The sequence below is a fragment of the Syngnathus acus genome, chromosome 13 (genome assembly GCF_901709675.1).
Source record: "Syngnathus acus chromosome 13, fSynAcu1.2, whole genome shotgun sequence".
NCBI lineage: Eukaryota > Metazoa > Chordata > Actinopteri > Syngnathiformes > Syngnathidae > Syngnathus > Syngnathus acus.
This window is the reverse complement of record NC_051098.1, coordinates 14,645,234-14,669,719: the sequence shown is the minus strand read 5'-3', so window position 1 is coordinate 14,669,719 and position 24,486 is coordinate 14,645,234. Positions and strand designations below refer to the sequence as shown.

The 24,486-nt window shown below is 42.9% G+C and overlaps 5 protein-coding genes across 11 annotated transcripts in view; 2 read left to right on the top strand and 3 right to left on the bottom strand.

Annotated features, from left to right (window-relative positions):
- Positions 1-19: 19 nt before the first annotated feature.
- On the bottom strand, positions 20-3,140 carry acad8 (acyl-CoA dehydrogenase family, member 8). Its single transcript, XM_037267964.1, has 11 exons — positions 2,987-3,140; positions 2,564-2,664; positions 2,318-2,487; positions 2,053-2,162; positions 1,901-1,977; positions 1,686-1,823; positions 1,472-1,607; positions 876-973; positions 646-798; positions 465-567; positions 20-397 (listed from the first exon to the last, which is right to left on the bottom strand). Exons 1-11 carry the CDS (start codon positions 3,099-3,101, stop codon positions 342-344), a joined length of 1,257 nt encoding a protein of 418 aa, XP_037123859.1. The 5' UTR covers positions 3,102-3,140; the 3' UTR covers positions 20-341.
- Positions 3,141-3,225: 85 nt separating this feature from the next.
- On the top strand, positions 3,226-4,878 carry thyn1 (thymocyte nuclear protein 1). Of its 2 annotated transcripts, none has more exons than XM_037268027.1 (8): positions 3,226-3,301; positions 3,666-3,717; positions 3,790-3,950; positions 4,013-4,081; positions 4,154-4,246; positions 4,315-4,410; positions 4,543-4,693; positions 4,762-4,878. In XM_037268027.1, exons 2-8 carry the CDS (start codon positions 3,675-3,677, stop codon positions 4,806-4,808), a joined length of 660 nt encoding a protein of 219 aa, XP_037123922.1. In that variant the 5' UTR covers positions 3,226-3,301; positions 3,666-3,674; the 3' UTR covers positions 4,809-4,878. The 2 variants fall into 2 exon arrangements, with proteins under 2 accessions (XP_037123922.1, XP_037123924.1); XM_037268029.1 differs by having other exon boundaries at positions 3,252-3,301; positions 3,660-3,717.
- A 16-nt stretch (positions 4,879-4,894) lies between these two features.
- LOC119132615 (vacuolar protein sorting-associated protein 26B-like) lies at positions 4,895-7,592 on the bottom strand. Its single transcript, XM_037268026.1, has 6 exons — positions 6,937-7,592; positions 6,368-6,524; positions 6,082-6,246; positions 5,811-5,986; positions 5,602-5,744; positions 4,895-5,526 (listed from the first exon to the last, which is right to left on the bottom strand). Exons 1-6 carry the CDS (start codon positions 7,157-7,159, stop codon positions 5,353-5,355), a joined length of 1,038 nt encoding a protein of 345 aa, XP_037123921.1. The 5' UTR covers positions 7,160-7,592; the 3' UTR covers positions 4,895-5,352.
- A 283-nt stretch (positions 7,593-7,875) lies between these two features.
- On the bottom strand, positions 7,876-17,162 carry jam3a (junctional adhesion molecule 3a). 2 transcript variants are annotated; one of them, XM_037267372.1, is made up of 9 exons: positions 16,969-17,162; positions 11,516-11,587; positions 11,307-11,420; positions 11,032-11,184; positions 10,272-10,474; positions 10,014-10,113; positions 9,113-9,242; positions 8,987-9,038; positions 7,876-8,895 (listed from the first exon to the last, which is right to left on the bottom strand). In XM_037267372.1, exons 1-9 carry the CDS (start codon positions 17,159-17,161, stop codon positions 8,860-8,862), a joined length of 1,053 nt encoding a protein of 350 aa, XP_037123267.1. In that variant the 5' UTR covers position 17,162; the 3' UTR covers positions 7,876-8,859. The 2 variants fall into 2 exon arrangements, with proteins under 2 accessions (XP_037123267.1, XP_037123268.1); XM_037267373.1 differs by lacking the exon at positions 16,969-17,162 and adding an exon at positions 16,802-16,917.
- igsf9ba (immunoglobulin superfamily, member 9Ba) overlaps positions 9,174-24,486 on the top strand; it is a 39,652-nt gene continuing 24,339 nt past the window's right edge. For 4 of the 5 annotated variants that reach the window (XM_037267369.1, XM_037267367.1, XM_037267370.1 and 1 more), the window contains exon 1: positions 20,723-21,120. In XM_037267369.1, the coding sequence (XP_037123264.1) occupies positions 21,057-21,120 (64 nt within the window). In that variant the 5' untranslated portion in view covers positions 20,723-21,056. Of the gene's footprint in view, positions 9,254-20,476; positions 20,630-20,722; positions 21,121-24,486 lie in introns of those variants that run through there. The other variant, XM_037267368.1, reaches the window with a different exon arrangement.

Sequence of the window (24,486 nt, the reverse complement as noted above, 5' to 3'; positions counted from 1 at the left end):
ATTCATTTAAAATGAGGAATTTTCTTGTCAAATGCTGAGATTTTATTTGGAGTGTCAGAATCATTTTTTGTACATACCGTATTAACCAAGGTCACTTGAGGACACAAATTAGGTGACTGTCATGTGATATAAACATATAAACAAGTCCCGGTATGCTAACGTGCTATTGTAACAGAAATCCTCGCAAAGTGACAGCATTCATTTTGAATCATCACAAAATAACGCGTCTGCTTTTTTCTAGGTCAAACGAGTCCAGTCCGACCCCACCCTCAAAAGTTCCTAGGCCTCTCCAAAGTGCTGTCACACAGTAACACAAAATGGCATTCTTCAAAGAAGTCTTATCAGGACTCTGTCAGAAGACTGCGTGAGATGATCATCCTCATTACCTCGTTGGTTCCTGTGGAGGAACGAGCAATCGAGAGTTAGAGCGTATCGAGAACATCAACGCTGACGTAGTAGCTGACCTTCCAAGATCTGATGCACGCGGATGTCGCGCACAAACTGCTGCACGGCGTAGTCCTTCAAGTAGCCGTAGCCGCCGTGCATCTGGAGAGCCTGGTTGCAGATCTGAGCAGGTACAGAAGAATGATCTAATAACTGCGTCGACCACAAGTAGAGAAATTCGCCAATGGTGGGGGTACACACGTCGAAGCAGTGGTCCGTGGCAAAGAGCTTGGCCATGGAGCAAAGCTGCACGGCGTCCGTTCGCTCCTCCTGAAGCGCCACTGCGGCCTGACGTACCAAAAGGCGAGACGCCACCAAATCGGTGGCCATTTCTGCCAGCTTGAACTGAAGGAACTGCAAATACAATACACGCAGTGTAAATATCACAATCAACGTACATATTGAGCCATTAATAAGCCGATGCGACTGACCTGGTTGTTGGAGAGTGTCTCCCCAAACTGCTTACGAACCAACAGGTGGTCCCGAGCCAGCAGGACGGAGGCGTGGGCCGCGCCCAGAGAACAGGAAGCTGTTTGAAGGTATGTTTAATGTTCACACTAAAAGCCAAAATGCTAACATTTAGCTCACCTACATGTTATGGTCAAAACAATTAAATACAGATTTAAAAAAAGAAAGAAAAGGACATTGAACTACAACAGCAAAGTTGTTCTATTATATCACTCCATTCCACTAGGGGGCGATGCTGAAAGTTGTTATGTCAGACTAATAAGGGAATATGGAAAAAATGTGTTGCCAAATTAAGACTTCAAATTTGCTTCATGAACTAATTATTGTATTTTTGACTCCTTAAGAATATCAGTGATAAAATGATCAGTTTGTAGTTTTCAAAAATTCACTAGAATGTAGCACTGTGCACATAGAGCGCATATACAAATAGATATGGAAAAAAATACACACCTCTCTTTAAATGTCTGGCTTTATAAATTTTTTTTTTTTTTAAATTACCCGCTTAATGTGACCTATATCCTGTGCGACTCAATTGAAAAACAATTATATGCCACCTCACCAATATTAATCCTGCCTCCATTCAGTCCTTTCATGGCAATGGTGAAGCCTTGACCTTCGACTCCCAGCAGGTTGCTTGCAGGTACAGCACAGTCCTCAAATATGACTGCCCTGGTGGGCTGTGAGTTCCACCCAACCTGAGGAAGGCGCAAACTAAACTGTGACTGACATCTAGTGGTCTCTCGTAGCTCTACAAAAACAACAACCGCCATTACCTTTTGTTCCTTTTTGCCAAAACTGAGGCCCGGTGCTCCCTTTTCCACGACAAGACAAGAGATACCTTTTGGACCTTTGGTTCCTGTGCGACACATGACCACGTAAACGTCCGAATCGCCACCTCCGCTGATGAACGCCTGGAATCACACACGAGAGGTACGCCCCACATTAATGTTGGCAGATCATGGTGTCAGAATTTGATGAAAGGTTTTACCTTTGAACCATTCAAGGTGTAATGGTCACCTTGGCGCTGCGCACTCGTCAGGAGCGACGCGGCATCACTGCCGCTGCCTGAAATCACAAAGGACACATTCAAGTAATGGAGTCTGAGAAGTGTATCGATTCGTAGTATCGGAGGTAACTGACCGGGTTCAGTAAGGCAATAAGAGGCAAATTTCTCCATGGAACACAATTGAGGACAGAACTTTTGCCTCTGCTCCTCGCTGCCAAAGCTGTCAATCATCCAGGCACACATGCTGCATGCAAACTACAAATTAGGGACATCTGCACATTTTAATAACTTTCAATACAAAATCTGCAAAATATTCTTGTTATTTGTCAATTGCATCATATCGAGAACCCAAAATATCAAAAGCAGCTCTCAGTTATACACATTGTGAAGGACACATACTTATGGATACTGATGTAGGCGGTGGTGCTGACACATCCGGTAGACAGGGCCTCGAAAATGACCGATGTGTCCAAGCGAGACAGGCCTGAACCCCCGACGTCCGGTTGGACGTAGATTCCGCCGAAGCCCAGTTGAGCCGCCTTGCGCATGGTTTCCACCGGGAACACTTCCTTATGGTAAAAGCAGAATAACTACAGTAACAACCTTTTATTTCAGGAGGTTTTCATTTGTGAGTGTTAAACCAACCTTCTGGTCCCACTCTGCCATGTGCGGAGCCATTTCATTGGCCGCAAAGTCAAAGGCCACTTTCTGGAACTCCTTCTGTTCATCTGTGAGGCCGTGAGATGCTGGAATAATAATTTTAAAAAAAATACATAGTACAATTTAATTGTAATACATAACGGGGAAAAAATAGTGGGCGGTACTATTGAAGGGGTGTGCGGCTATCTTTGACCAATGAGGCGAGGAGCGCCTCTTGTCAATGACATTTAAGCTAAATGTACACTTAAAAATGGCCAAACTGCAATAATTGGTGGTAAAATAACATTTGAAAAGCGTCTGGATCGTTATGTAGACAGGCGATTGTCCATAACGAGACATTGTTACGCAAATGAATATATTGATGACGATCGTTGCTAAACTTACGCGCACTGTTTTACATGAACTTACGATCGATGCATGAAGCTATCCCTCGTCTCTGTGGACTTCGACAGGCGATTAAACGGCGACTCCTGCAAATGGTCGCTGTCAGTCGGGCGACTCTTACCAGCGACCCGACCGCCATGTTTTGTTGTTTTATTTTTTCTACCAATCGGCGTTATGTCACGCCACTCGCTAGTGCTTCTGGGATATGTAGTACTGGAACGAAGGCCAATGAATGCGCCGGTGAGGAAGCCAAGCGTCGCTTTTTGTGACGTCACGCATTCCTGATTTGCGCGGGTTTAAATGGCCGCTTGAAGATGTGACACAGTTGTGACTTTAAAGGTATGACTTTAAAATTAACTCTCACAGCGACATTTTAAACCTACTAAGCCTTAATATCTTGCCTTATAATGTGCGTGGATCTCTTAATAATCGTTTCCGCCAAACTAATCTTAGCAAAACATGTTTTTGCTATCTTTAGAAAATAAATGGATGGACATGTTTGGCTAATTTGACCTACTTGGACTATTAAACACCGAACCTTTTTTTGTTTTTTTAACCAAACCTGGAGAACATTAATGTAATGTATTGAGATTATGTTTGCCCTGCATTACAGTTTCTATTCTTGTACTAAATATTGACTGTATATCAATGAAATCCAAGTCCACTTAAAACGTGATATTTTTATACACTTTGTTACCTCCAGAGAGAAGCAATGCCTCCAAAGAAGAAATTGAGAAAACTAACAACGAATTCAGGTTGGTTAAAGCATTTTGTTCAGTACATACATTTTGTCCAGTTTGTTTAAAAGCACAATCTGTGTAACACAGACGAGGACGCTAAAGAGGTTGGTTCTTCTCCAAAGCCGAGCCTCAAGAGAAAAGCTTCGTCTTCTGCCGAGACTTCGGAGGGGCCGAGCGCCGACCAGTATTGTCGCTGGCTCATGAAGTCTGAGCCAGAAAGCCGCTTTGAGAAAGGCATTGACGTCAAGGTACCATACGTGATGACTACTCGAGTGTGCTTGCAGACATCTCATCATCATTCAATCCACAGTTTGGAATTGAGGATCTGAAGGCCTTACCCGATCAGACCAGCTGCTGGGACGGTGTCCGCAACTATCAGGTAGAGCCGCAAAATGAAACAGTTTCTCAAAAGATTAACTCGCAATTTGAAGTTTAGCTCTGTCTTGGTCAGGCACGTAATTTCATGCGGCAAATGAAAGAGGACCAGTTGGTTTTCTTCTACCACAGCAACTGTAAGGAACCTGGCATTGCAGGAATCATGAAAGTAAGATGTATATTGTTCTACTTACCAAATGTAATTTTTATTGAATGTAATTTCCTCTTTTTGTACAGATAGTGAAGGAAGCATACGTTGACCACACTCAATTTGATAAGAAAGATGTTCATTATGATGCTAGCAGCAAGCCAGACAACCCAAAGTGGAGCATGGTAAGAAAAATAATCTAAACAATTGAATTAAAAAAACAACTTTTTTTAACACTTGTAATAAGTCTAAACTTCTTACATGATGACATGACAAGTAGGATTGATGACGACGCTGCTGGTGTTTTTGACTCCTAGGTGGACGTCCAGTACCAAAGAATGTTGAAGCGTTTTCTTCCTTTAGCCGAGCTCAAAGAGTACCACCAGCGACATAAGACCAAAGGTGGCCCTCTGAAGGACGTCATGCTCTTCACCAGGGCCAGGCTGTCCGTGCAGCCTCTCACCTCTGGTAAGTGATGAGATCATTTAAAGTTTGGCATCAGCGTAGGTGCCAACTTTTTATTATCGTCCCTGCAGAGCAATTTGACTTTGTTTTGAGCTTGGAGGACCAAGAACCGCTGTAAGTCTTTGATGGGCTGAAATAACTCATTGTAAAATGTTTGGGGTGACAGATAAAACTTCAATGGAAAAATACGTGTGACTTTTTTTCTTTTTCCCCATTTGGCATCAGTTTATTTGACCATTTGGGGACAATGAATCCAGTCATAAGCGCTTTGCAAAAAGATCTAAATAGCTCTACTTTCAAAGACTTAAAATCACGTTTGGTGGCAGGAGGACACACGCAGGTGTCGAACCAAACTAACACTTGGATGTCGCAGCCGCTGGAATGCCGCCTTGAACCGCTCTTATTTACACATTCGCACCAATTGAACGACACTCGAGTGCGTTCACATTTCAGAGCTCCCAACCGGAATGTTGTTCGTTCAAAATAAACTAAATCAATGAAAGCGTTAAGAGTACACACGGAATGGCGTTAGCGTGGAAATCGGAGGAATTATAACGCGTGAGGTGATTTAGTTTGATTCCCAGCAAAACAAACAACAAAGCTAGGACGGATGAGTCCAGTCTAGTCTCCCTTCGTCGTCATCCCTCAGACAGGAAGTTGCCTCACGGGGACCCCCGGTCTGCTCGAAGGCGAGGCTCGTACCCGGCCTCCTCCTTGGCGCACTGCTCCAAGGCGCTCTCCGAGGCGGCCGAGCCCTCGTAGCGCTGGGAGGCGATGGCGGCCTGGTGGGACATGCTTTTCCTCACCACGTCGCCTTTCCGCCACAACGTGATCTCCTGGGAATGCGAGGGGAAAATAGCGCTACATATCAGATAGCGGGGTCCCGTGCCACTTGAAGACAAAATGGCTACCTGCTGTTTAAAGTAACGTCTCTCCTCCTCGTCAATCAGCACCAGGTTTAGGTAGTAGCGTACTGAGAACTTCTTATTAATGTCTCGCATCGTGGGAGTCATGTCGTAGCCCGCCAAGAACAGCCGGATGGGGATTGACTCGCCTAAAAACAAAACACAATGTGATTATCCAATAATAATAATAGCGAAGGAAATTTCATTTGTTTTACCCCTGACTGGTGCTCCATCCATTATCTCATACTTGGCGATGGTGTCGTTTTCATGATACACGCTGGGGCCCGTGCCGGTCGTCTCCCGCTTAATAATGTCGATCTCCATGTGCTTTATCTTAATCCTCACCAGCAGGAAGTAGATTTTCCCCACAATGACGTCTTTCAGGTGGTATCTGTTAGAGGGAGAAGATGTAGTATGCGACCATGCTGGCTAAGGTGATCCAATTCAAGAATCGTGATGCTAATTAGGAAATATTTGTTGTCTTACTTGGATTTATTATATTCAAACTCAATGTGGAGACAGTCCTCGATGCCGACTTCCATTTTAATGGAGGAGTTGAGTTCGGGATACGTGCTCAGTGTGTGCACCACGATGTCCAACTCTTTGCTGATGTCGTTAAGTCTTCGGATCACAGTCGCACGCAGGAAGTACCTGCACACAAGGGGTGGAAGTTACAGTAACAGTTTGCCCCTCCCTAAAATTAAGTGCCTATTCCTGCCGTGAGCTGTCTACATAAACATTTGAGAGGTCGCTACAGTTTGTGAAGGTTTACCTGAGTTTGACATTTTGGCCCGTGTAGGACTCGTAAGGCTTTTCCACGTGAGTGAACTCAAAATCGAATGTCTGCGACTGGGTCATCTCACCGGGCCTCGCTAAGTCTTTCACCAGAGAAACGAATTCGTGGTGATTCCCTCTGTCGTAATACAGCTCTGAAAACACAAAGTAAGAGCATTTTTGCTTTCCAATTAAAATTGCTTTCTGTTTACAGTGCAAGCACAGGAGTAGCACAAGTTCACGATTGTGTACATGCATTGTGTTGATGCTTTATGATCATCTCTGTTCTAAGCGCTTTGCCGCCATCTTGTGGCATCTATGCAATTACAACCACTTTTTGGGGTATCAATTTTTCACAGGTTTTTATTGTTTGGCAGAAAATAGGGGTTGAGGAGATTAGAGGTGTGCTCCACGATTTTTTTTTTTTTTTTTAGCTTTTCCCCCCATATATGTTCTGACTAAACTGGGTTAGAAATGTAGGGCACCGCAGCTTCGAGGCGTGCTACAGTTCTTCTGATGACCTCCTCATCTTCTGCATGAGATAGATAAAGTAGATTAATTCCTTACCAATCTGTCCGACAAATTCAATCTTGATGCCCTGGTGCTCCAGCCTCTTTCCGGGGCTCTTGAGCGTGACGTTGACTCTGCCGCTGACGGTCTCTCCGTCGTAGAAGAGAAAATATTTGTCCTTCTTGCCATCTTCTGTTTTGTGCTCTGCCTTCTTCCTCGTCTCGGCGTCGTTGAGCACCACGTCGATCTCCGCACTTTGTCCGAAACTGAAGAAGCTCATTGTTGTCACCTTTTTAAAATTGTATACAGCTATAGCACAAGGCCCGAAGGTTAAATTTCCCTCCGTCCGCAGGCCGCGGCACGGTTGTTGGTTTTTTTTCTCTTAAATAGTGGACGTATTTGTATTGCAAGCACGTCAAGTGTCCATCATGCCCAATTGCGGGAACGACGGGGCGGAACACGATAACGATACGTGCGGCTCAACAGAAATCAAAATGTCCATCGATTAGGGGGGGAAAAAGGGGGAAAAAAGGAAAAACGACGTATTTATTCTTTTTCACCCGCAATTTTCCCCGAAAATGTACACTCGATGTGTGCCTAACACGTTCGCGGCTGAATATCGCTACATTACATGGTTGTTTTGATCCGATAAGAGAATGTAGCGAGTGTTGTCAAATACGCAGGATGTAAGACATCTGGGTCGACTCTACTACTTCCGGGTAAACGCGGCTACAAAGTAAAAGTATATAAAGCAGTTACTCACTGACCGGAAGTATAGATACACAATAAGAGCGAGATGTTTAAACATTTAACTCGTTTACTTCTTGTATCCTGCACATCATAAACACCGGCCAATTAAATTATTATTAATATTTAAAAGTAAGCTAACAGGAATAAATGACGCATAATAGTTAAGAAAACTTCTAAACTATAAAGAAAAAATTTTTTTTCAATCACATTAAACTCGCAGCTGAAAGGACACACACTAAGAAAATGAACAGTTCAAACGTATTTTATTCATAACAAAATCAACCATGAACAGTGGGCATTTTACAACAGTTCCTGAGTTTTTACACAAATCATGAACATTAAAAAAAAAAAGTTTGAAACAGCACTGGACAGTAATGACTGTACTGTTAAATCACCATTTTGAACAGTTTATTGCCTTATTTACAATAAGGTACTGGGGAAAAACATTTGCGCATTTATGTAGAATGTTGATGCAAAACTGGACAATATGTCCAATATCTACAACCCAAAAAGTAGTAACACACAGAAGGTCACTTATACACAAACAGCACTCTAAATGTCAAACGTTGCCACTTTTTAATAGTAAATACTGAATTTGCAGCAAAGTGGGATATATATAGTGTTCAATTCCACTGGGTAACTTGGACATATAATGTTGTCAGTCGTAACTACTGTATGCTCAGGGCAGATAAATTGTGCCTCACGTTATTTGATATCCTCAGTTTTTAATCTGCTTAGTTATTGCCTGTACAACTACACAAATACCTTTCAACTCTTGGCCACTTGGAAGAAGAAGAAAAAAAAAAGTTTTTCACACACAGGACTTCCGCAAAAAAAAAAAAATCAGTCTATAAAAAAACATTAGAAAAGCGAATTTGTTCCAAAACTTGTGATGGAATGTTACTCCAACACATCCCTCGTCAACACTTTCATCATTCGGCTAAATGTCACAGCTTGGAAGTGAATGAATGACTTTACTGTCTAGTAGAAATATTCAGGAAATAAAAAAATAAACTCTACAAGTGCGAGGTGGACAACGGAAGGATTACTGGAGAGTTCCATAATATAAAATCTGTCAACGCTATAAAAAACATGAACTAGTGCCACAAAACCATATTGAACATTACTTTGGCAACTTGGTTTGATTTTGATGTGCATCCGAGAACAGAGTGTGCCATGTTACAGCTCAAACTTAACCACCACTGCCGTTGATGTAACTTCTTCGTAGGCTCAGATGATGAAAGATGACTTGTGGCGGAAATGTCCCTGGGGGGAAAAAAACCAATTTTTGTATGTGAGCAATTGAAAAATACATTTGATCTAAAATCCCTCCTCTCCCTCCAGCAAAATTTTGTACCTCATCCGCATCGCCGTAGTCGACACCATCATTCTGCGCCGGCCAACTGAATCTGTCGTAAACGATGACACTTTGAATGCATGTCTTGTCAACGCTGGTGTAAATACATTGCTATCAGACACTCACTCGTTTTCATTTTGGCCTTTTTTAGAGGAGAAGGCGCGTGAAAGGCAATGCCAGATGCAGCCGATCACAAAAATGACCGCTACCACGCCGCCGACAGACTTGAGGGCGATATCGAGGATGTCGACATCGTCTGTGGAAAAGGTACAGACATTTTTATCTTATTACAATATACAATCAATTAATTTGGTAGGATTGTTTCAAACTCCCAAAGACGTATTATAAAGTAATTACCACTGCTTTTAATTTAGGCCATAGGTGTCAAACTTGAGGCTCGGGGGCCAGATACGGCCCACCAGATCATTTATGTGGCCCGTGAAGACAAATTGTGCATCAACTTCATGTGTCAAATTGTCTTCACTTATAAAATAATAGAAAACTTGCTAGCAATTTTTATTAGCGTTCGTCTTTTTAAAATATTTCAACAGTTTTTACTAGTCTCTGATTTCAAAACTAGCTATTTACCAGTTTGTTGCGTAGCCTATACTATATAAAATATACGGCGTCGAGGGAAACTATGACTACAATGCAGCCACTGACAAAAATGACTTCGACACCCCTGATTTAGGCCAACTGTGACGTAAGCCTCACATGACGGTCCTGGTTTAATAAATATGTTAAGCACTACGTAATAACTCATATAAATGTGTTCCTTTAGGTAATATGTCATCATACATTTTGTATGGCTCTGAGAATACGTCATAAAAATCTAAATAGACCTTGCAGGTGTACCTAATGAAGTGTCCGGTGAATATAGCCCAGCAAATCTTTTGTGTGAGACAAATAGAAATGTATTCTTCATCCGTTGTTTCTAATTCCGATCAATCCCTTTCGCATTTTATGCTATCCACGTTCTCAACATTTTCCTCATCGTTGTCAAAAGTGTCAATCACACGTCACTCACAGACGTCCATCCACTGGGAGGGACACTGGGCGTGGCCTGCGTCATTCTTGGCCTGGCAGTAGTACTCCCCCGCGTCCTCCTTCCTCACCCTGCGGAATTTCTAAGGGGAAATGTCAAGTCGGTCGAGTGACACTCGGCAGCATAAAAATTCCTCGCATGTGCTGTTTACATCCGAAGACAAACCAATACAGGCAGATTTGGTTGATATGCTGAATAGACAAAAACGTGCTAAATAAGGGTGGGGGGGGGGGTTCATACCAGGCTTCCGGTGTCGGTATTGATGGTGTACGTGGCGTTGATAAACTTGGGGGTGTTCTTGGGGTCTTGGGGAAGCTCCTCGTTGTTTTGGAACCAGCGGTAGACGGGTGCCGGGAAACCTTCGTTCTCCAGACAGCGGAGCTCGGTCGACGTGCCCACCGTGACCGCCTCGGGGACGCTGCATCGGGGCACCACGGGCTTCACTGCGAACAATATGCAATTCATTTGTCCCCAAGACGGACAGCTGAAAATCTTTTTACAATGTTTATAAAAAAGCGGAGACAGGAAACTTCAGGTGGCAGAAAGCAAGTGACCGACCTGAAATGAAACAATAGCAAAAACTTGGCTGTGTTTAGGATTGCGCAAGCAGATGTAGCCCTAAGGTTTTTTTTGTTTTTTTTAATTTACTGTACTTCCCAAAAGAAAGTTAACACAGCAACAACAGAGGAAGATAAATCGAGTAGATGTCGTAAATCGCTGTACAGAGAACATCCCAAGACTGCTTTTGGGCTGAGTGTAACCACTTGGGCTGAAAGCCCCGGAAACAAAGCCCTTTGTCATTAGAGACATTTTGTCATAAGTCTGGAGTTGTCTTTGAGTAATTTAAGAGTAACTGTTTCTAGCAGTTCACATCTTTTCAATGAAGCTTAAATCATGCCTTTTACCGGGACTGTTGACTTGGTGAGGTCTGGAGAAGTTGCTCAGTGTTAAGTCAGCTAACCAAAAAACAAAAAAAATTCGCTTGTTTCATTTCACACACCTCTCACGGCAAGACTAATGAGAATCTCGTCAAAGTCTCTCTGGTCGTCGATGGCGGCCACCTCGCAGCGGTACTCGGCCGTATCCGCGCGGGTGGCGTTAAAGATCAGAATGTTGGCCGGCTCTCTGAGCTGCGCCCTGTTCTCCAAGTCGCCTTTTGAGAGGACAGGAAAAAAAAAAACACTTTACAATGGCTGATTGAAAGGCACAGCACGACTCGGGTCAGGTCGCCAACGGAATTCCAAGTTGAGTTCTCCTAGCGCGCCGTTCATTTACCCGCTATCTTCCTCTGGAAGTAAACATAGCTCGGGATGCCGTTCCTAATCTTCTTCCACTCAATCCTCGGGTTGTTGGTGGAGATGGACTCTATTAAGCAGGTCAGCTCGACGGCTGCGGAAAGCAAACGGCGGGTTGGAAAAAGCGCCATGCAAATTAAGACCGGGAAAGAAAAGCTACTTTTGCGAAAATAGGTTGCGGCAACTTACGCTCAAACTCATTTGACCACACGATCTTGTCGGTGGTTCGGAGGATTACCGCGAGCGATGATGGGATGTGGCCTGTGGAAAGACGGAAGAAGCAAAAAAAAAAAAAAACACTTAATGCTGAGTCACCCTGATGGAGTTTTCATTAGCACACATTAACAGCTGGGCAACTCGCTTTATAAACAACGGATTATCACGACACACACACATGAGCTCTCCGCAAAGAGAAGCATTCAACGCTTCCTATTTCTATCCGAAAAGATTAACCCAAAACCGAAAGATGCTACGCATAGCATCGCATCCGCCGCGTCCCTTTATGGCGCTTAATTGGATTATAATGCAAGCGGCGCCGGGTCACGAGAGAGGAAGCTCCTAAAGTTCGCTTGCCGCACATAAAAAAACATAACGACACGGGACCGGGGGGGGGGCTGTAAATATTCCGGCGCTGACGGACTTTTATTGTTTTGGCTTTTCTCCAGAACGCAGGCGGAGGTTAGGAGTGCTGACTTTGAGCTTTACGGGTACATTCATTTGTCAATTTATTAGGTATGGACAACGGAGGCACTCGCGGCCACAATGGTGGCGCTCCATCAAAATGCGGTTACCTTATTTAGCCTTCGGGAGAGGAGCGAAGCTTTAGGAATTGCGGGATGCAATTTCATAAACATACCATGCCTAGGACAACAAAGAAGATGGCCGATCGATGCGGCCGCAATGTTTTACGCGACCTTGAGGTCTGACTTGGCTCTAGTCTTCTTCACGAGCCGCAGAAAGCGTAACGTGCGGTCAATAGTTAATGGGAAGAAAGCTAGAAGATGTCAGAACATGAAATGAGAACACTTCAGACCGGAGCATTGTCATAACCATTACGTGCCGTAGCGTTGACTCGACAAACCGAAGCATCACTTACTAAATAATAGATGATACTTTTTTTTTTTTTTTAACTTTAAGCTTTCCGTGCAGGTAAAGACCATGTTTAAAATGTATGCAGATTGTGAGCCATAAACAAAAATTGTGGGCGCCGCAAAAAGCAGACGTGCAAATTACTTAACCGTGCTTAAATGTGCTGCATATTTAATCATCATTCTTGTTTGGCCTGAGGCACACAGAGGCATACAGTAACTCTTAAGGTTCGAGCACGCTTTTGCTTGAGTGGACTCCTCAAAGCAATCGGTGTTATTTAAGTAAATGCCAATTTAGTTTTAAATAGCCTGATGCTTTAGTGTCAAAATTGGAGCAGTTGGAGGAAAAGGTGAATCCACAAATGATGCTTTACTCTAGTAAAATTACAATTGTTACAATTAAAATGTAATTTCATAACTACTTCTCAGTTTACATCGTCGTTGTTAGAAATAAAATTGTAAAATCATAACTTATGTCACAATAAGATTTTTTGCGAACTTTTTAATTCTTAAAAATTAAATCGTGCTTCTTTATCCTCGTACTTTACTTTTGTAAAATTGCAACATTTCGGTGGCAAAAGAGTTTTCTCATGAAACATGTAAGAGTATATATAAAATATGAGAATCCATTTGCACAATTCTTTTTATCATGTCGAAAGTCACTTTTTTCGTAAAACTATATATACGTATATATATATATATATATATATATATATATATGTACATATATATATATACATATATATACATATATATATATATATATATATATATATATATATATACGTATATATAGTTTTACGAAAAAAGTGACTTTCGACATGATAAAAAGAATATATATCATATATATATATATATACGTATATATATACGTATATATATATATATATATATGCGCTTTTGGATGAGCAGGAATTGGAACCACAGTGACCCACAATTGAGAGTCCTTCAAAATTAGCCGTGGCGAATGTTTTCACCATCTGCTAAATCTGTGTCGTGTTTGTGTTGATTCTCATGTAAGTTAATAGCAGTTTACACATGGGACTCGACAACCCCCCTGCTGGGTCATAAAAGGATGCGCATTCCCACTGGGGACTGGATAAAAGGCAGCAAAATGGAGGCTGAAATGAAGACAAATAAAAGCATGGCACATCTCCTTTCCTTGTTCCCCTGCAGCTTTCTGACTAATTTAGAGGTCTTTATTCAAAGCAGCCTGCTACCACACGACATCACTTCCCTCGCCTCTGAGCAGGAGGCCGCTAACATACACACACATAGAACACAGCTCCTGCCCCAACATCAAGTCGTATCAACGTGCCGCCGTGCGCAAATGAGACGTGACGTCCAGGTCTCGGCTTCTGTCTTCCCTCTGACTTTTCCCACCCGGAACACGATTTGGGGGCTAGGCGGGCTATTTTTACTCCAGCTGTGACTGGACATCCCGAGAGACACAAGGCGAGCTCGTCCAACAAACAATCCCCCGCCTCGCAACTTGTGGATTATCCCTTAACAGCTTCGATAGGCCAGAGGTGTAGCATTATGGTTTAGCGGTCAAGCGGCGATAAAGACATGAGAGGTTGTTGTCCAACACCCCCCCCCCCACCCCCTCCCCCAGTGAGGCGCTTTCACAAGGTTGAGAAAAAAAAGCATGACATCGTTCACAACGACGCAATTGTGTTATTCCACACATATGGAACACGTTCATTCAATGACATCAATAAAACATGCTTGATGTCGCCAGAGAGGCTAACAGGTCACTTTTGTTGAGAGCCTGTGAAAGAGTCAAATTTAATTATTGATAAATTACGAGAAAATTGTTTTTATCCTTCGCAACCCAGTCGGAATGCAACAACGAGCGTTAAAATATTTTTTTTAAATTAAAAAGAAATTATATATATTATGTTGTTATGAAATCAGAATTTAATTATTTATATAATATTGTGAGGATTAAATTAAGTATTTTTATTAATTATTAATTAATAATTAAATTCTATTACAAGAATTAAGTTATGTCGTAATTTTACAAGAATAAAGGGTTTTTTCGCAAATTCATTTTTCAAAAATTAAAATCATGATATGAGAATAGGGTCAATGTTACAAGAGAAAAAAATTATAAGATGAAAAAAGGGTGTTAATGTCAAATATTAACAACATAAGAATCGTAATATCACAACATTTGAGTGTTAGTGCCCTATTTTCGTGGACAGGATGTAAAAACGGACACATCTTCAATAAAAATAAAACATTTTGCCCCAGTCATGTGTGGCTGACAACATATAGTCAAAGGCCTGCCCCCAATCCAGTGACTGTCAAATATTTTCACTGTTTTATTGAGGTTGCCACCTAAAGCAAAATGTAGGCCGTGGGAAACTACGAGACAATGCGAGATTAAATACTGACAGGAGAATAAAAGCATGCAAGCCACAATGGTGTCTGTGTGACACAATGCGGGTCAGCACCAAGACAATATGAGCAAATGACAACGATAATCTAGCACGTCTTAATCCAAACCTTTTCTGAACGTGCACTCCAATAGTCACGTCCCGCAATCCTCTTACGCGCCAAAATATGAACGTGGCTATAAAAAGCGCCTTTCCCAGACATTCCAGCGCAGCCTCGCCAAACACGCTGCTAGCGAGCGGACCGTTGGGATCCACTTTGTCAAAACAACCGGCGCAGTTTAGACCATGAGGACGTTGTCAGAAGTTCTTGAGGGGGATGAGAAAGGAAGTGTTACCCAACCACTTCTATTCCACAACGACGCAATACTCACTGTTCAAACAATGAAGTCACTCTTAGGGAGTAAATAACTTTTGTTTTATCCTCAATGGGGAATGACTTCACAATTAAGAAACCTTTATTGTTCCCGCAGGGATAATTTGTATCGATATTCTGCTGCCCGAAAACCATAATTTCACCGCACAACGGTTGAATCGATGCAGTAGAAGAAGAAAGAAAGGAAACGTACACTATGTTCTTGTCAGCAGTGTTACAAAAAAAACGTAACAAAGTAAATTGATGTGTTTCTAACTTTATACTTACTGTTTGAGTAAACACTGTGATTTTTTTTAAATAAAGTAACAATCCGCTAGTAGGGAAGCAAGTCGACAGTGTCCACTCCCACAACGGCGCAAACGGCCATTTGTAACTAGTCTCCTTTTACGGAAATACCACAAAAAAGCGGTTGATAACATTACAAGAAAAAAAGTCTCAATTGAAACTCTTACAAATGAAAAAGTCGCATTCGTTTCATAGATGTAGCGCACACATTGCACCGAACGAGTTAGCCGCAAAATTCATCGGCTAAAACTACTTGATGGGTGCGAGAGGGGAGTCATCGGCAGCGTCGCAAGTAGTCTCATAAATGCAACTCTACCTGTCAGCGCGTTGATTCACACTTGGGTCAGGAGTTCAAGCCTTACGGATGCAATCTAGCGTTTATAGACGCCAGCCAACACACCCGCCGGCATGCACTCAGCAAGGTGACCGCACACACACGCAAGCACGACACATCATCCCAACACCGGCCGCATCCATCAGTCCGACTGGTTGTTCGTGGCGGGCTTGATGAGACGTCACCACCTGCCGTCTATGCATCATTAGTCAGCTGATGGCCACAACGCTACATTAGCGCATACAAGAAAAAAAACATGCCAACAATACACGATAATTTTGAAATGTGTAAATACCTCCATGAAATAGTCCAGCCGGCCAGTTGAAATTAAAAACCGAATAAACAAGCCAATTTTTTGGGGGGGGGGGGGGTCATAGCATTTCACGCACTTGATCGCGAGACATAATTATTGAATGATCTATTAATTATTATTGTAGTGCTGAGCGATATTCATGCAGTTTTTTAACATAAAATGAAGAATAACATACGATATGACGAATATAACCGCTTTAAGATACTTTGGTTGAAAGTTGCAACACGTTAAAGAATTGTGCTTATCTGTCAATACATTTTATGTTTGTGATTAGATTTCGACTTGAATTAATCACGTCATACTTTTATGGATATAATTGCTAAATGTGAATGTGTATGACTGCGTTATTTATTTAATTTGCTTGCTCTCGTAGTGTAAGATTTCCTCGTACAAGTCCAACGCATATCAATTAAATTAAATAAACTTAAAACCAGCAGCAAAGCTTTCATTTCAACCGACCGACGCAACAACATATAATACTGCATAGGTATTATATTCCCGTATAGATTCTCTTGCATCGGCACATTAGATTCTTCAGGTGCCTCTTCTCGCTGTTGTGCCACATTCCGGATTAGAGTCGAACAAAAAGCAGCTCGTCTCAAGCAAGCCCCTTTGCTCACACGTTCGCAGCCATTATTTACAATAGTAGTGAAGTGAAACAGAATGGACGCTCTACTTACACATGAGGGCACACACGACAAGACAAAGTGATGCCGCACATAAAGCAGATGTTGTCCTGCTGCTTTCCGCTCCCGCGACCGACATCTGACAACGTCACTTGTAATATTCACAACGCGAATACTATTAGACTACGAACATATGCGCGGTGTAGAGATCGCGGTCTTACCGAGGTTGGTGCACAGCACACAACACGCTATCAGTCGCACAATCGCCATCTTGCAGCGTCTCATTTGTCGTTCGCGGCAGCGCACACGCTCGCCACCTCGCAGAAGGTACGAGGAGGATGGGGGGCACACTCCAAGAGAGAATGGGAGAGCGACAGACAGGACTGGTGGATGTTGCCATCGACCAGTTTCCATAGCTACAATGGGTTAGTGAAAAGCCCAGCGAGTTGTCTTGCAGGCTCCAAACACCTGCTGTAGTCAGTCTGTTTTTTTTTTTTTTTTTAATTCCGAAGTAAAATGTCATTGTAGTAATATTCTCACATAAGCATCGTAACGAGCGGCCTACATTTTTGTGGATTATTAAAAAATAATAATAATAATAACACACAAGCAATGAATGAGACCTTCAAAAGACTTTATAGCAAGTCAAATTAAGAGGGAGGGGCGATTTAAGATTTGATCTAATGCCCACTTGACGCTTAAAAATAATGTTTTATAAAATGATGGAGTGTGGACTAAGTCTGAATGCGACGTGTCAAAATTAATGGAACAAAACCAAACCGTTGTGACATTTACCATTTACACAGAAAGCAGCAATCAATAAAAGAAACTAAACGTGCCTGTAAGATCTAGGTGAGGGCTAAGTCAAAGTAAAATTGCGCACAAGGGCATAGGGGCGGAAGATGGACAGGAAATGCATGTTCATCACTTTTGACTGTGCTTGAAGACCACAGCATTTATAACCACGGAAAGACAATTTACCAATCAATAAGTCAAAAATACAAGAGAGCTTGCACCCAAAACGCTGAAATACATTATTGTCCCTAAATCTGCATGTGTTGATTTTAAATTACATTCCACATATGTGTAAGATGCATTCAATTATTGCATCAAAATTATTGCATCTGATTTTTGACATGAATTGCGGGCTCCATCGTGCTTACTCAAATGAGTTTATACTTGTCAATGACCAGTAGATGGCGGTATAAACTAAGACTTTACTATTGCTGCGGCATATGCTGCCTGCCTTGGCTGAACAATATTAAACAATGCACAAATGCAATATTATTTGCCGTCTCCTGGTACTGGCTCCATAAGAGCTCAACATTTTCTTCCAAAAGTCATTCAAATATCTATTATTAATCACACTACAATCTTAAATATAAGAACTAAACCTAGTCAAGGACTCGGCAGTCAAACCTGAAGTACTAACGTGTACTCCAAAACAACTTTTATTCTCTTTGAATCTGATTATGGTGAAGTAACAGTCTGGATTGAGCTCTGACACGCCATCATTTGCAGCGTCTTGTTTGTCGTTTGCAGCTGCACACATGCTCGCCACCTCGCAGAAGGTACGGCGAGGATGGAGAGGGATGTGGTTTCCATAGCGACCATTGTAGTCGTTAAACCCTGTGCACTGTCTCGCAGGCAACAAACACCTGCCGAAGACAGTAGAGGATAGTCAAAATATTCTCACTTTAGCAACTTTGACAAAAGGCTGCCATATTTTTCCCCTAAAAAACAACAAAAATATGAATAGTCACTTTAAAAACTTCTACAAGTTGAAATACGTGAAACCAGAAACTCAAGCTTGAATCTCTAGCTTTGAATAATCGACTTGAAAAACTGAATTTGTATTAAATAAATCGTGGTTATCTAAATGAGGTTTTTACCTGTCAATGACCAGTAGGAGGCGGTACAAACCCGAGCTTCACTGTTCTGCCCGCTTTGTCTCCATCCATCCATTTTCTACCGCTTAACCGGAGTCGGCTTCAGTCGGGAAGCCCAGACTTCCCTCCCTCTCGCCCTCGGGTCAGGAAAAATAGTTTGTGTTGCCCTTTGGAAAGTTGCTATTTCTGCCTCCAATTGGATTACGTTTCTGGAAGCTACTATGGGTAAAAAAAAAAAAAAAAGTATCCAAATGTGATTTCTCTCAAATGACTTCCATCACAAAGTAGCAACGTGATATTAAACCGAAGTACGAGAGTTGTGAATTTGCAGGCGTTGCGCGTGTGGTGCAATTAGCACTGTGTTAAAAATAGATTTGCGCAAGAAAAAAAAAAAACCTGAAAGACTTAATGACTTCCTTTTAAACATGGCTGCTTGTCATCCCCCTCATTGCTGCCTTTTTGCTTTCATTTTACTTTGATTGGACTCGTTCTGCGGTGGTAGTGATGCATGTGACACACCTGTAGAGGCATGGGTGTAAGTAACCATGGCAACAGCGCCTAACAATGTCACACCAAAAAGTCTTTTCATAAAATAAAAAAAAAAGGGTCACTTGAAGTCTCTGTGGGGTGCGTTTCTCTTCCATTTCTAAAACTAATAATATATTGTAGTGACGTATTTTGTTTGTTCAATGGGAAAAAAATGTGTTTGTCTCACCTAACTTCACATCGTTTTTAAGTTACGCAACACATAATTCCAAAATGATTTCTCGGGACTCCCCTTGTCGCCAAAAATTCGAAAGATTTTATGGCATCATCTAAAACTAATAGTTTGGTTGCGTAAGAGATTATGTTATATTTTCTCTGGCATGAAAATCTGACTCCATCACAAAAAAAGAAAATAAAAATTGCCTCGTGAGGCAAATGCCTGTTACGTCACGTGCGTTTCGCCATGGAAACGTATCTCGTCAGAGTTGTTGTGTCAGCACCTCAGGAACTTCGGGTGGGAGGGGTGGAACGGGAAGTGTGTGTAGATCATTCTTACAGTGCAGATGAGGGACAAAGCTCGCTACCTGTGCAGATGCCCACAAACAATTCCTGAAGCTCGTAGGAGAGGATCAATATTATTGTCACATTATACCATACGAAAGCTTAAATAAAAATACTCACGGGCATATATAGTATTTTATATCTTCTGCGAACAATGGCTATTACTGTAGTCACTTAGTTGTGAAAGTCTTCTTTGTGTTGTATTATTCTGCCCTCTAGTGGCTAACGTATGCGCACCAGAAAAAGCAAAGAACTGCCAGTTGCCCATCCCTGCGCTATTGAAAATGGACAGAATTAACCTTGTAGGATACAAACTCCATGTAGGAAGGCCTGAGTTGAGCATTGAGCCTAGAACCGAGTTGTGAGGTAGATATGCTCATCCCTAGTCTCCCGTGCATGCTGGCTTCATAATGTACAACATACTGTATATTACACATGCAGAATACAGCCTTTGATGGTTTCCCTGGCTGGTGCAAAGCGGCGTCTTCTGGAGGTGAAATAATCGCAGCCCTGTGTGTGCACATGCATGCAGAACCAGGCATCCGTTGAAGGGGATAGGCGAGGGGAGGGGTGAGGAGAGGAGGTGTGTGTAGCGTAGTAGTGGAGTTGCTGTCTTATCAGGGCTAACCATGTGTAGTGGAGGGAAGCTGCTGCATCCTCATGCTTTATTTCTGTCGCCACACCCATGCGTCACACACACTTGCAATCACGTCATACCAGCAACACTGAAAGGCGTGGGTTGTACACGTGTAGATGATTTTTATTTATTTTTATTGTTGCTTTTTTTTTTTAGGTGGAAATATGTCCGACATGTCCCTCTGTCAGTGCGCATGATTCTGCGGCTCTGCTACTACTCTACTACGGGCACGCTCCAACTCACCTTGAATGAAGCGCACGGCAGGCTCAGCCAATCCTCGCGCGGGAGGCCTGACCGACAGCCAATCAGGTGAGAGAAAGGGGGCGGGATTTGCAAGGAGAGTGCGAAGGGAGGGCGCTCGCGAGGCGGAGGATGGGTTTTGCGCTTCCTCCCACTCCGGGGCTCTCCGCTCAGGCGCTCGTAAAGGGAGAGAGAGAAGGAGGGGAGAGGGGGGGGAAAGGAAAAAAAAAATCTGCTCCGTGTGTGGCGAGACGAGCGCGGCGGCGGCGGTGCAGGTGCTGTGTCTCATCGGGGATGCGGATGGAAGGACGGGGGAGGGAAGAAGGGACGAAGGGAGGCGAGCGCGCCGGGGAGACGACACCGGATACGAGAAGTCGCTAAAAAAAAAAAGGAGGAGAGAGAAGAGCTTGATAAGGAGGCGCAAGGTCGAATATGAGCCATCGTGGTCGAACGAACGGGGCACTTTGCGTGGCGATAGCTGGCTGGCAATAGTACTATGATTTGGTATGTGGCCACTCTTATAGCAAGTGTATTCAGCACCAGAGGAACGGCCGCTCAAGGTGAGTCAAGTGCAATATAATAGCTCCCGTTGCATTTTTGCACACCATCTGTGCGTGCGTCCGTCCGTGCATGTGTGCTGCTGCTGCTGCAGCTCGAGACATGCGTGGCATTTTTTTTTTTTTCCTTGCACGAGATTCGCTCCTAAAAAGGCTTACACACGCGCGCACACAATGGATTACTCTGAGCGCGATTGATCATGCTTCAGTCAGTGTGTAGAAAGCATGCATGGAGGATCATAGCACGACAGGTCGGTCCCATGCTCCTATGAGAGAGAGAGGGGTGTGACCGTCTGAACCCCTCCAAGGATGGAGCAAGTAGCTAAATAATGCAGCACATGTCAGATGAACGTACTACAAGAGCCTGCAATTTGTACTATGGGGGGATGTCGTGGTAGCGATTGTCCAACATCAATTGCGCATCATCAAATGGCCAAATTAGCTATTTTTTTATTTTTTTTAGTGTGGGGTCCTAGTCGTACTCCATGTGCATTGACAGATGCACTCACTTAACCTTGCTTTCCCATTCATGTCCAGACGAGGGAGACACGGGCCAAGCTGTTGCCTGGTAACTGATCCCAGTGACTCCCTCCCGCCCCCACGTCCACGCATACCCATCCCAGTTAAAAGTGCTCTGCTAGCACACGTCTGGCGTGAAGTCTGAGAGAAAGTGGGGTGTTAAAGCGTGGCTGCGTGTGTGCGTCCGCGTGTGTGTATGTGTGAGTTTGTGAGAGGGTGCTTGGTTTTGCTGCAGTGAAGGTGACAGACTGGAGGATTTTCTCAAAAAGCCACCAGAGCTTTCGAGACGCTCAACTGCAGAGTTCCAGACGTTTATTTGAAGGCGGCGTTCATAAGTGGCATGCTGGAAAGTCAAAATTATTGTTCATTCTTCAGCTCCTATTTTTGCTTGAACGAAGGCAAACACAATAGGAAAGATTCTATCAAATGTGAGGTTTTAAGATACCCCCCCCCCCCCCCCCCCCCCCCGTCTTGACGTAAACGTTGAGGGCCAAAAAGTGGAGCTTATGCGACAAGTCGAATCACAGATTCATGTCATCTGTAAATCAAAGCTGCCAAGACAGTAAATAGGTCAAGTTTAGATGAGATTATGATTTTTCTGCTATGTGGCTGACTGATGAAATCGAGCCAAAACGTGGACAGTGAAATCAGTCAAGTAAAATCTGAATGGCAAGAAGTGTTGCGTGTTAACATGAACGTCCCGACGTGGTTTGTTGTGCAAACTGGCAAACGATACCCTGGATAAGCCTCGGGACAAGTCGACTGCGGAGCATCTGCGCCTTTTTTTTCTTCACCCTCTCTGTTTCGCACGCTTTAAGTATGCAACATGCAGATCTGTCCATTGGAAGAGTTAGCTCATGCTAACAAACAATGCAAAAGGTAATGCTAATAAATCGCATTGATTTTATTCGGCGATACAGCGCCACAAAAATACCACGGAAGTTGCTTAATACATTAATTTATTATTATTTCCTGCCAAGTAAGCGGGTTGGGAGTGAGGTTGGAGAGCATATGGTCCGTGAGACTGGAGGTCACTTCAACAAAGTCAACGGTAATTTGGCAACCAATCAAGGTGAAGCAGGAGCCACTGTAAGCGGTAATTAAGTGACACTGGCAGAGCGTTGCTGTTTGAAGGCGACTATTTTCAGCTTTGCGTTCCTGGTTGACAGCATGCAGAGATCTTGTGAACCGCGACTTGGTGATAGGTTAAAAAAAAAAAAAAAGAGAGAGATTGTATTTGGGTAGGTGGCGAGACTGTCAGTCACATTGTCAAAGGCATCTCGGGAGATTTGAGATTGTGCCTCAGATAGATCGATCGCTCTGACTTTTGTTATTTCTGTCTGGGACATTGTGTGAGTCTGGATTTCGAGTGCTGATGCTTTTATTTCGGATGATACTGATCAGTACATGTTCTTAAAACAAAATCTTTCCGACTTCAATTTGTTTGGCATACTTTGCAGTACAAGAGCAACTGCCATCTAGTGGCGAATGGTGAGATTACATCTTAAAACTACTACAGATTCTAAGAATTATTTTTCAGTATTTTTTTTATATATTGAGTATTTTACTACCTCCTGTGGCGTTTTCCTTTAGAAATCTACAATGAATGTTTTAGTAACTTTTTTTTAAAATAATTATTTGGGTTTACATTTTTAAAAAACATTTTGAATTGTCTTTTCCGAATGAATTTTATTTTGTTTTTTTCATTCATTTTGTTAATTAATCAAAGGGAGACAGTTGCCCATCCCTGCACAAGCTCCTGTATTTAAATATATTGATGTTACATTGGTAGCTATTGCATGAAGATAACATCCTATGAAAACAGTGAGTGCCCATATAATGCTGTGCAATCTACGGTCTGCTGACCCACTCTCGTGGCTAGCAACGGATGCAAGGTCACACACATTAACTCCACTCATAAGATTACCTTCACTCTGTGCTTCACTACTACAAGGAACAGCGTTGCTTTGGTGGTGTCCGATTTCTTTTATCTGTGCAGCACACCGGCAGGGCTGATGCGAAGCGTACGATAGCCGAGATGTCAATTTCCACTCGCACTATTCCACTTTTGCCTTCTTTGAACTTTTAAAACTATCATCAGCTAGATTTGACACACACCCTCGGCCCCTCCCCTCTGCATCCATCTTATGGTCACGTTCTCACAATTTTTGAGGCTTGCACCTCCGTCAGGAAAAAATAACGAAAAAACACGATAGCCACTTTTGTGGACAGTAGGGCTGTAAAAAACAAAAAGATTTGAATCGGAAAATCGACCGGAATCAAAATTTGAATCGTCTTTTATTGAAATGTCACCTCATAGCAAAAACGTTACAAGCAACTTACGTTTCAGCTTCCCCTCAGAGTATAAAATCAAGACACACTTTTCATCATCATAAATAATAACATTTTAAATTTGAGTTAATTTTTCGAGTTATTTTCAACCAACACAAGCAGGACGCCATTTCCACTTTGTGCATACGTACTGTATCCACACATACACACGCTCATTCCCTGATGTGACCTTCAGCCACGTAGGCTGGCATTCAATTACCTCCCTGTCAATGGCCCATCCAGCCCAGTGGCCGCACGCCCTTGAGAAGCTCTCCGCGGCCATTTCGTCCAGTGAGCCTGCTGCATTTGCCGCTACAACGCAAGCTTACATGCAATCATCCCCCTTTGCTAGCTTGCTGCATTTCGACACTTCAAATGCCGACGTAGTCCACGAGACGCTTTGCTCGACATAACATGCTTTTTGAGCGTTTGGAGTGAAGTAGTGACGAGTGTGTGGGATGCTTTTGATGTTGTTTGGATGCACTTGAAAACAAGTTGAAATCTGCGGTGGAATTAACC

What these genes read in the sequence shown, in the direction of transcription:
- acad8 (XM_037267964.1), bottom strand. Translation starts at nt 3,101, where the DNA reads ATGGCGGTCGGGTCGCTGGTAAGAGTCGCCCGACTGACAGCGACCATT. An exon ending in TTATTGCCTTACTGAACCCG is followed by an intron (nt 1,978 to 2,052) that starts GTCAGTTACCTC and finishes TTGTGATTTCAG; the next exon opens with GCAGCGGCAGTGATGCCGCG. An exon ending in CGTGCATCAGATCTTGGAAG is followed by an intron (nt 398 to 464) that starts GTCAGCTACTAC and finishes GTTCCTCCACAG; the next exon opens with GAACCAACGAGGTAATGAGG.
- thyn1 (XM_037268027.1), top strand. Translation starts at nt 3,675, where the DNA reads ATGCCTCCAAAGAAGAAATTGAGAAAACTAACAACGAATTCAG. An exon ending in ACGGTGTCCGCAACTATCAG is followed by an intron (nt 4,082 to 4,153) that starts GTAGAGCCGCAA and finishes TGTCTTGGTCAG; the next exon opens with GCACGTAATTTCATGCGGCA. An exon ending in CGTGCAGCCTCTCACCTCTG is followed by an intron (nt 4,694 to 4,761) that starts GTAAGTGATGAG and finishes TCGTCCCTGCAG; the next exon opens with AGCAATTTGACTTTGTTTTG.
- LOC119132615 (XM_037268026.1), bottom strand. Translation starts at nt 7,159, where the DNA reads ATGAGCTTCTTCAGTTTCGGACAAAGTGCGGAGATCGACGTGGTGCTC. An exon ending in TTTGAATATAATAAATCCAA is followed by an intron (nt 5,987 to 6,081) that starts GTAAGACAACAA and finishes TCCCTCTAACAG; the next exon opens with ATACCACCTGAAAGACGTCA. An exon ending in GACGTTACTTTAAACAGCAG is followed by an intron (nt 5,527 to 5,601) that starts GTAGCCATTTTG and finishes TCGCATTCCCAG; the next exon opens with GAGATCACGTTGTGGCGGAA.
- jam3a (XM_037267372.1), bottom strand. Translation starts at nt 17,161, where the DNA reads ATGGAAACTGGTCGATGGCAACATCCACCAGTCCTGTCTGTCGCTCTC. An exon ending in TGTGCTGTGCACCAACCTCG is followed by an intron (nt 11,588 to 16,968) that starts GTAAGACCGCGA and finishes GTCTTTCCACAG; the next exon opens with GCCACATCCCATCATCGCTC. An exon ending in CTCCCAGTGGATGGACGTCT is followed by an intron (nt 9,243 to 10,013) that starts GTGAGTGACGTG and finishes CCTTTTCCACAG; the next exon opens with ACGATGTCGACATCCTCGAT.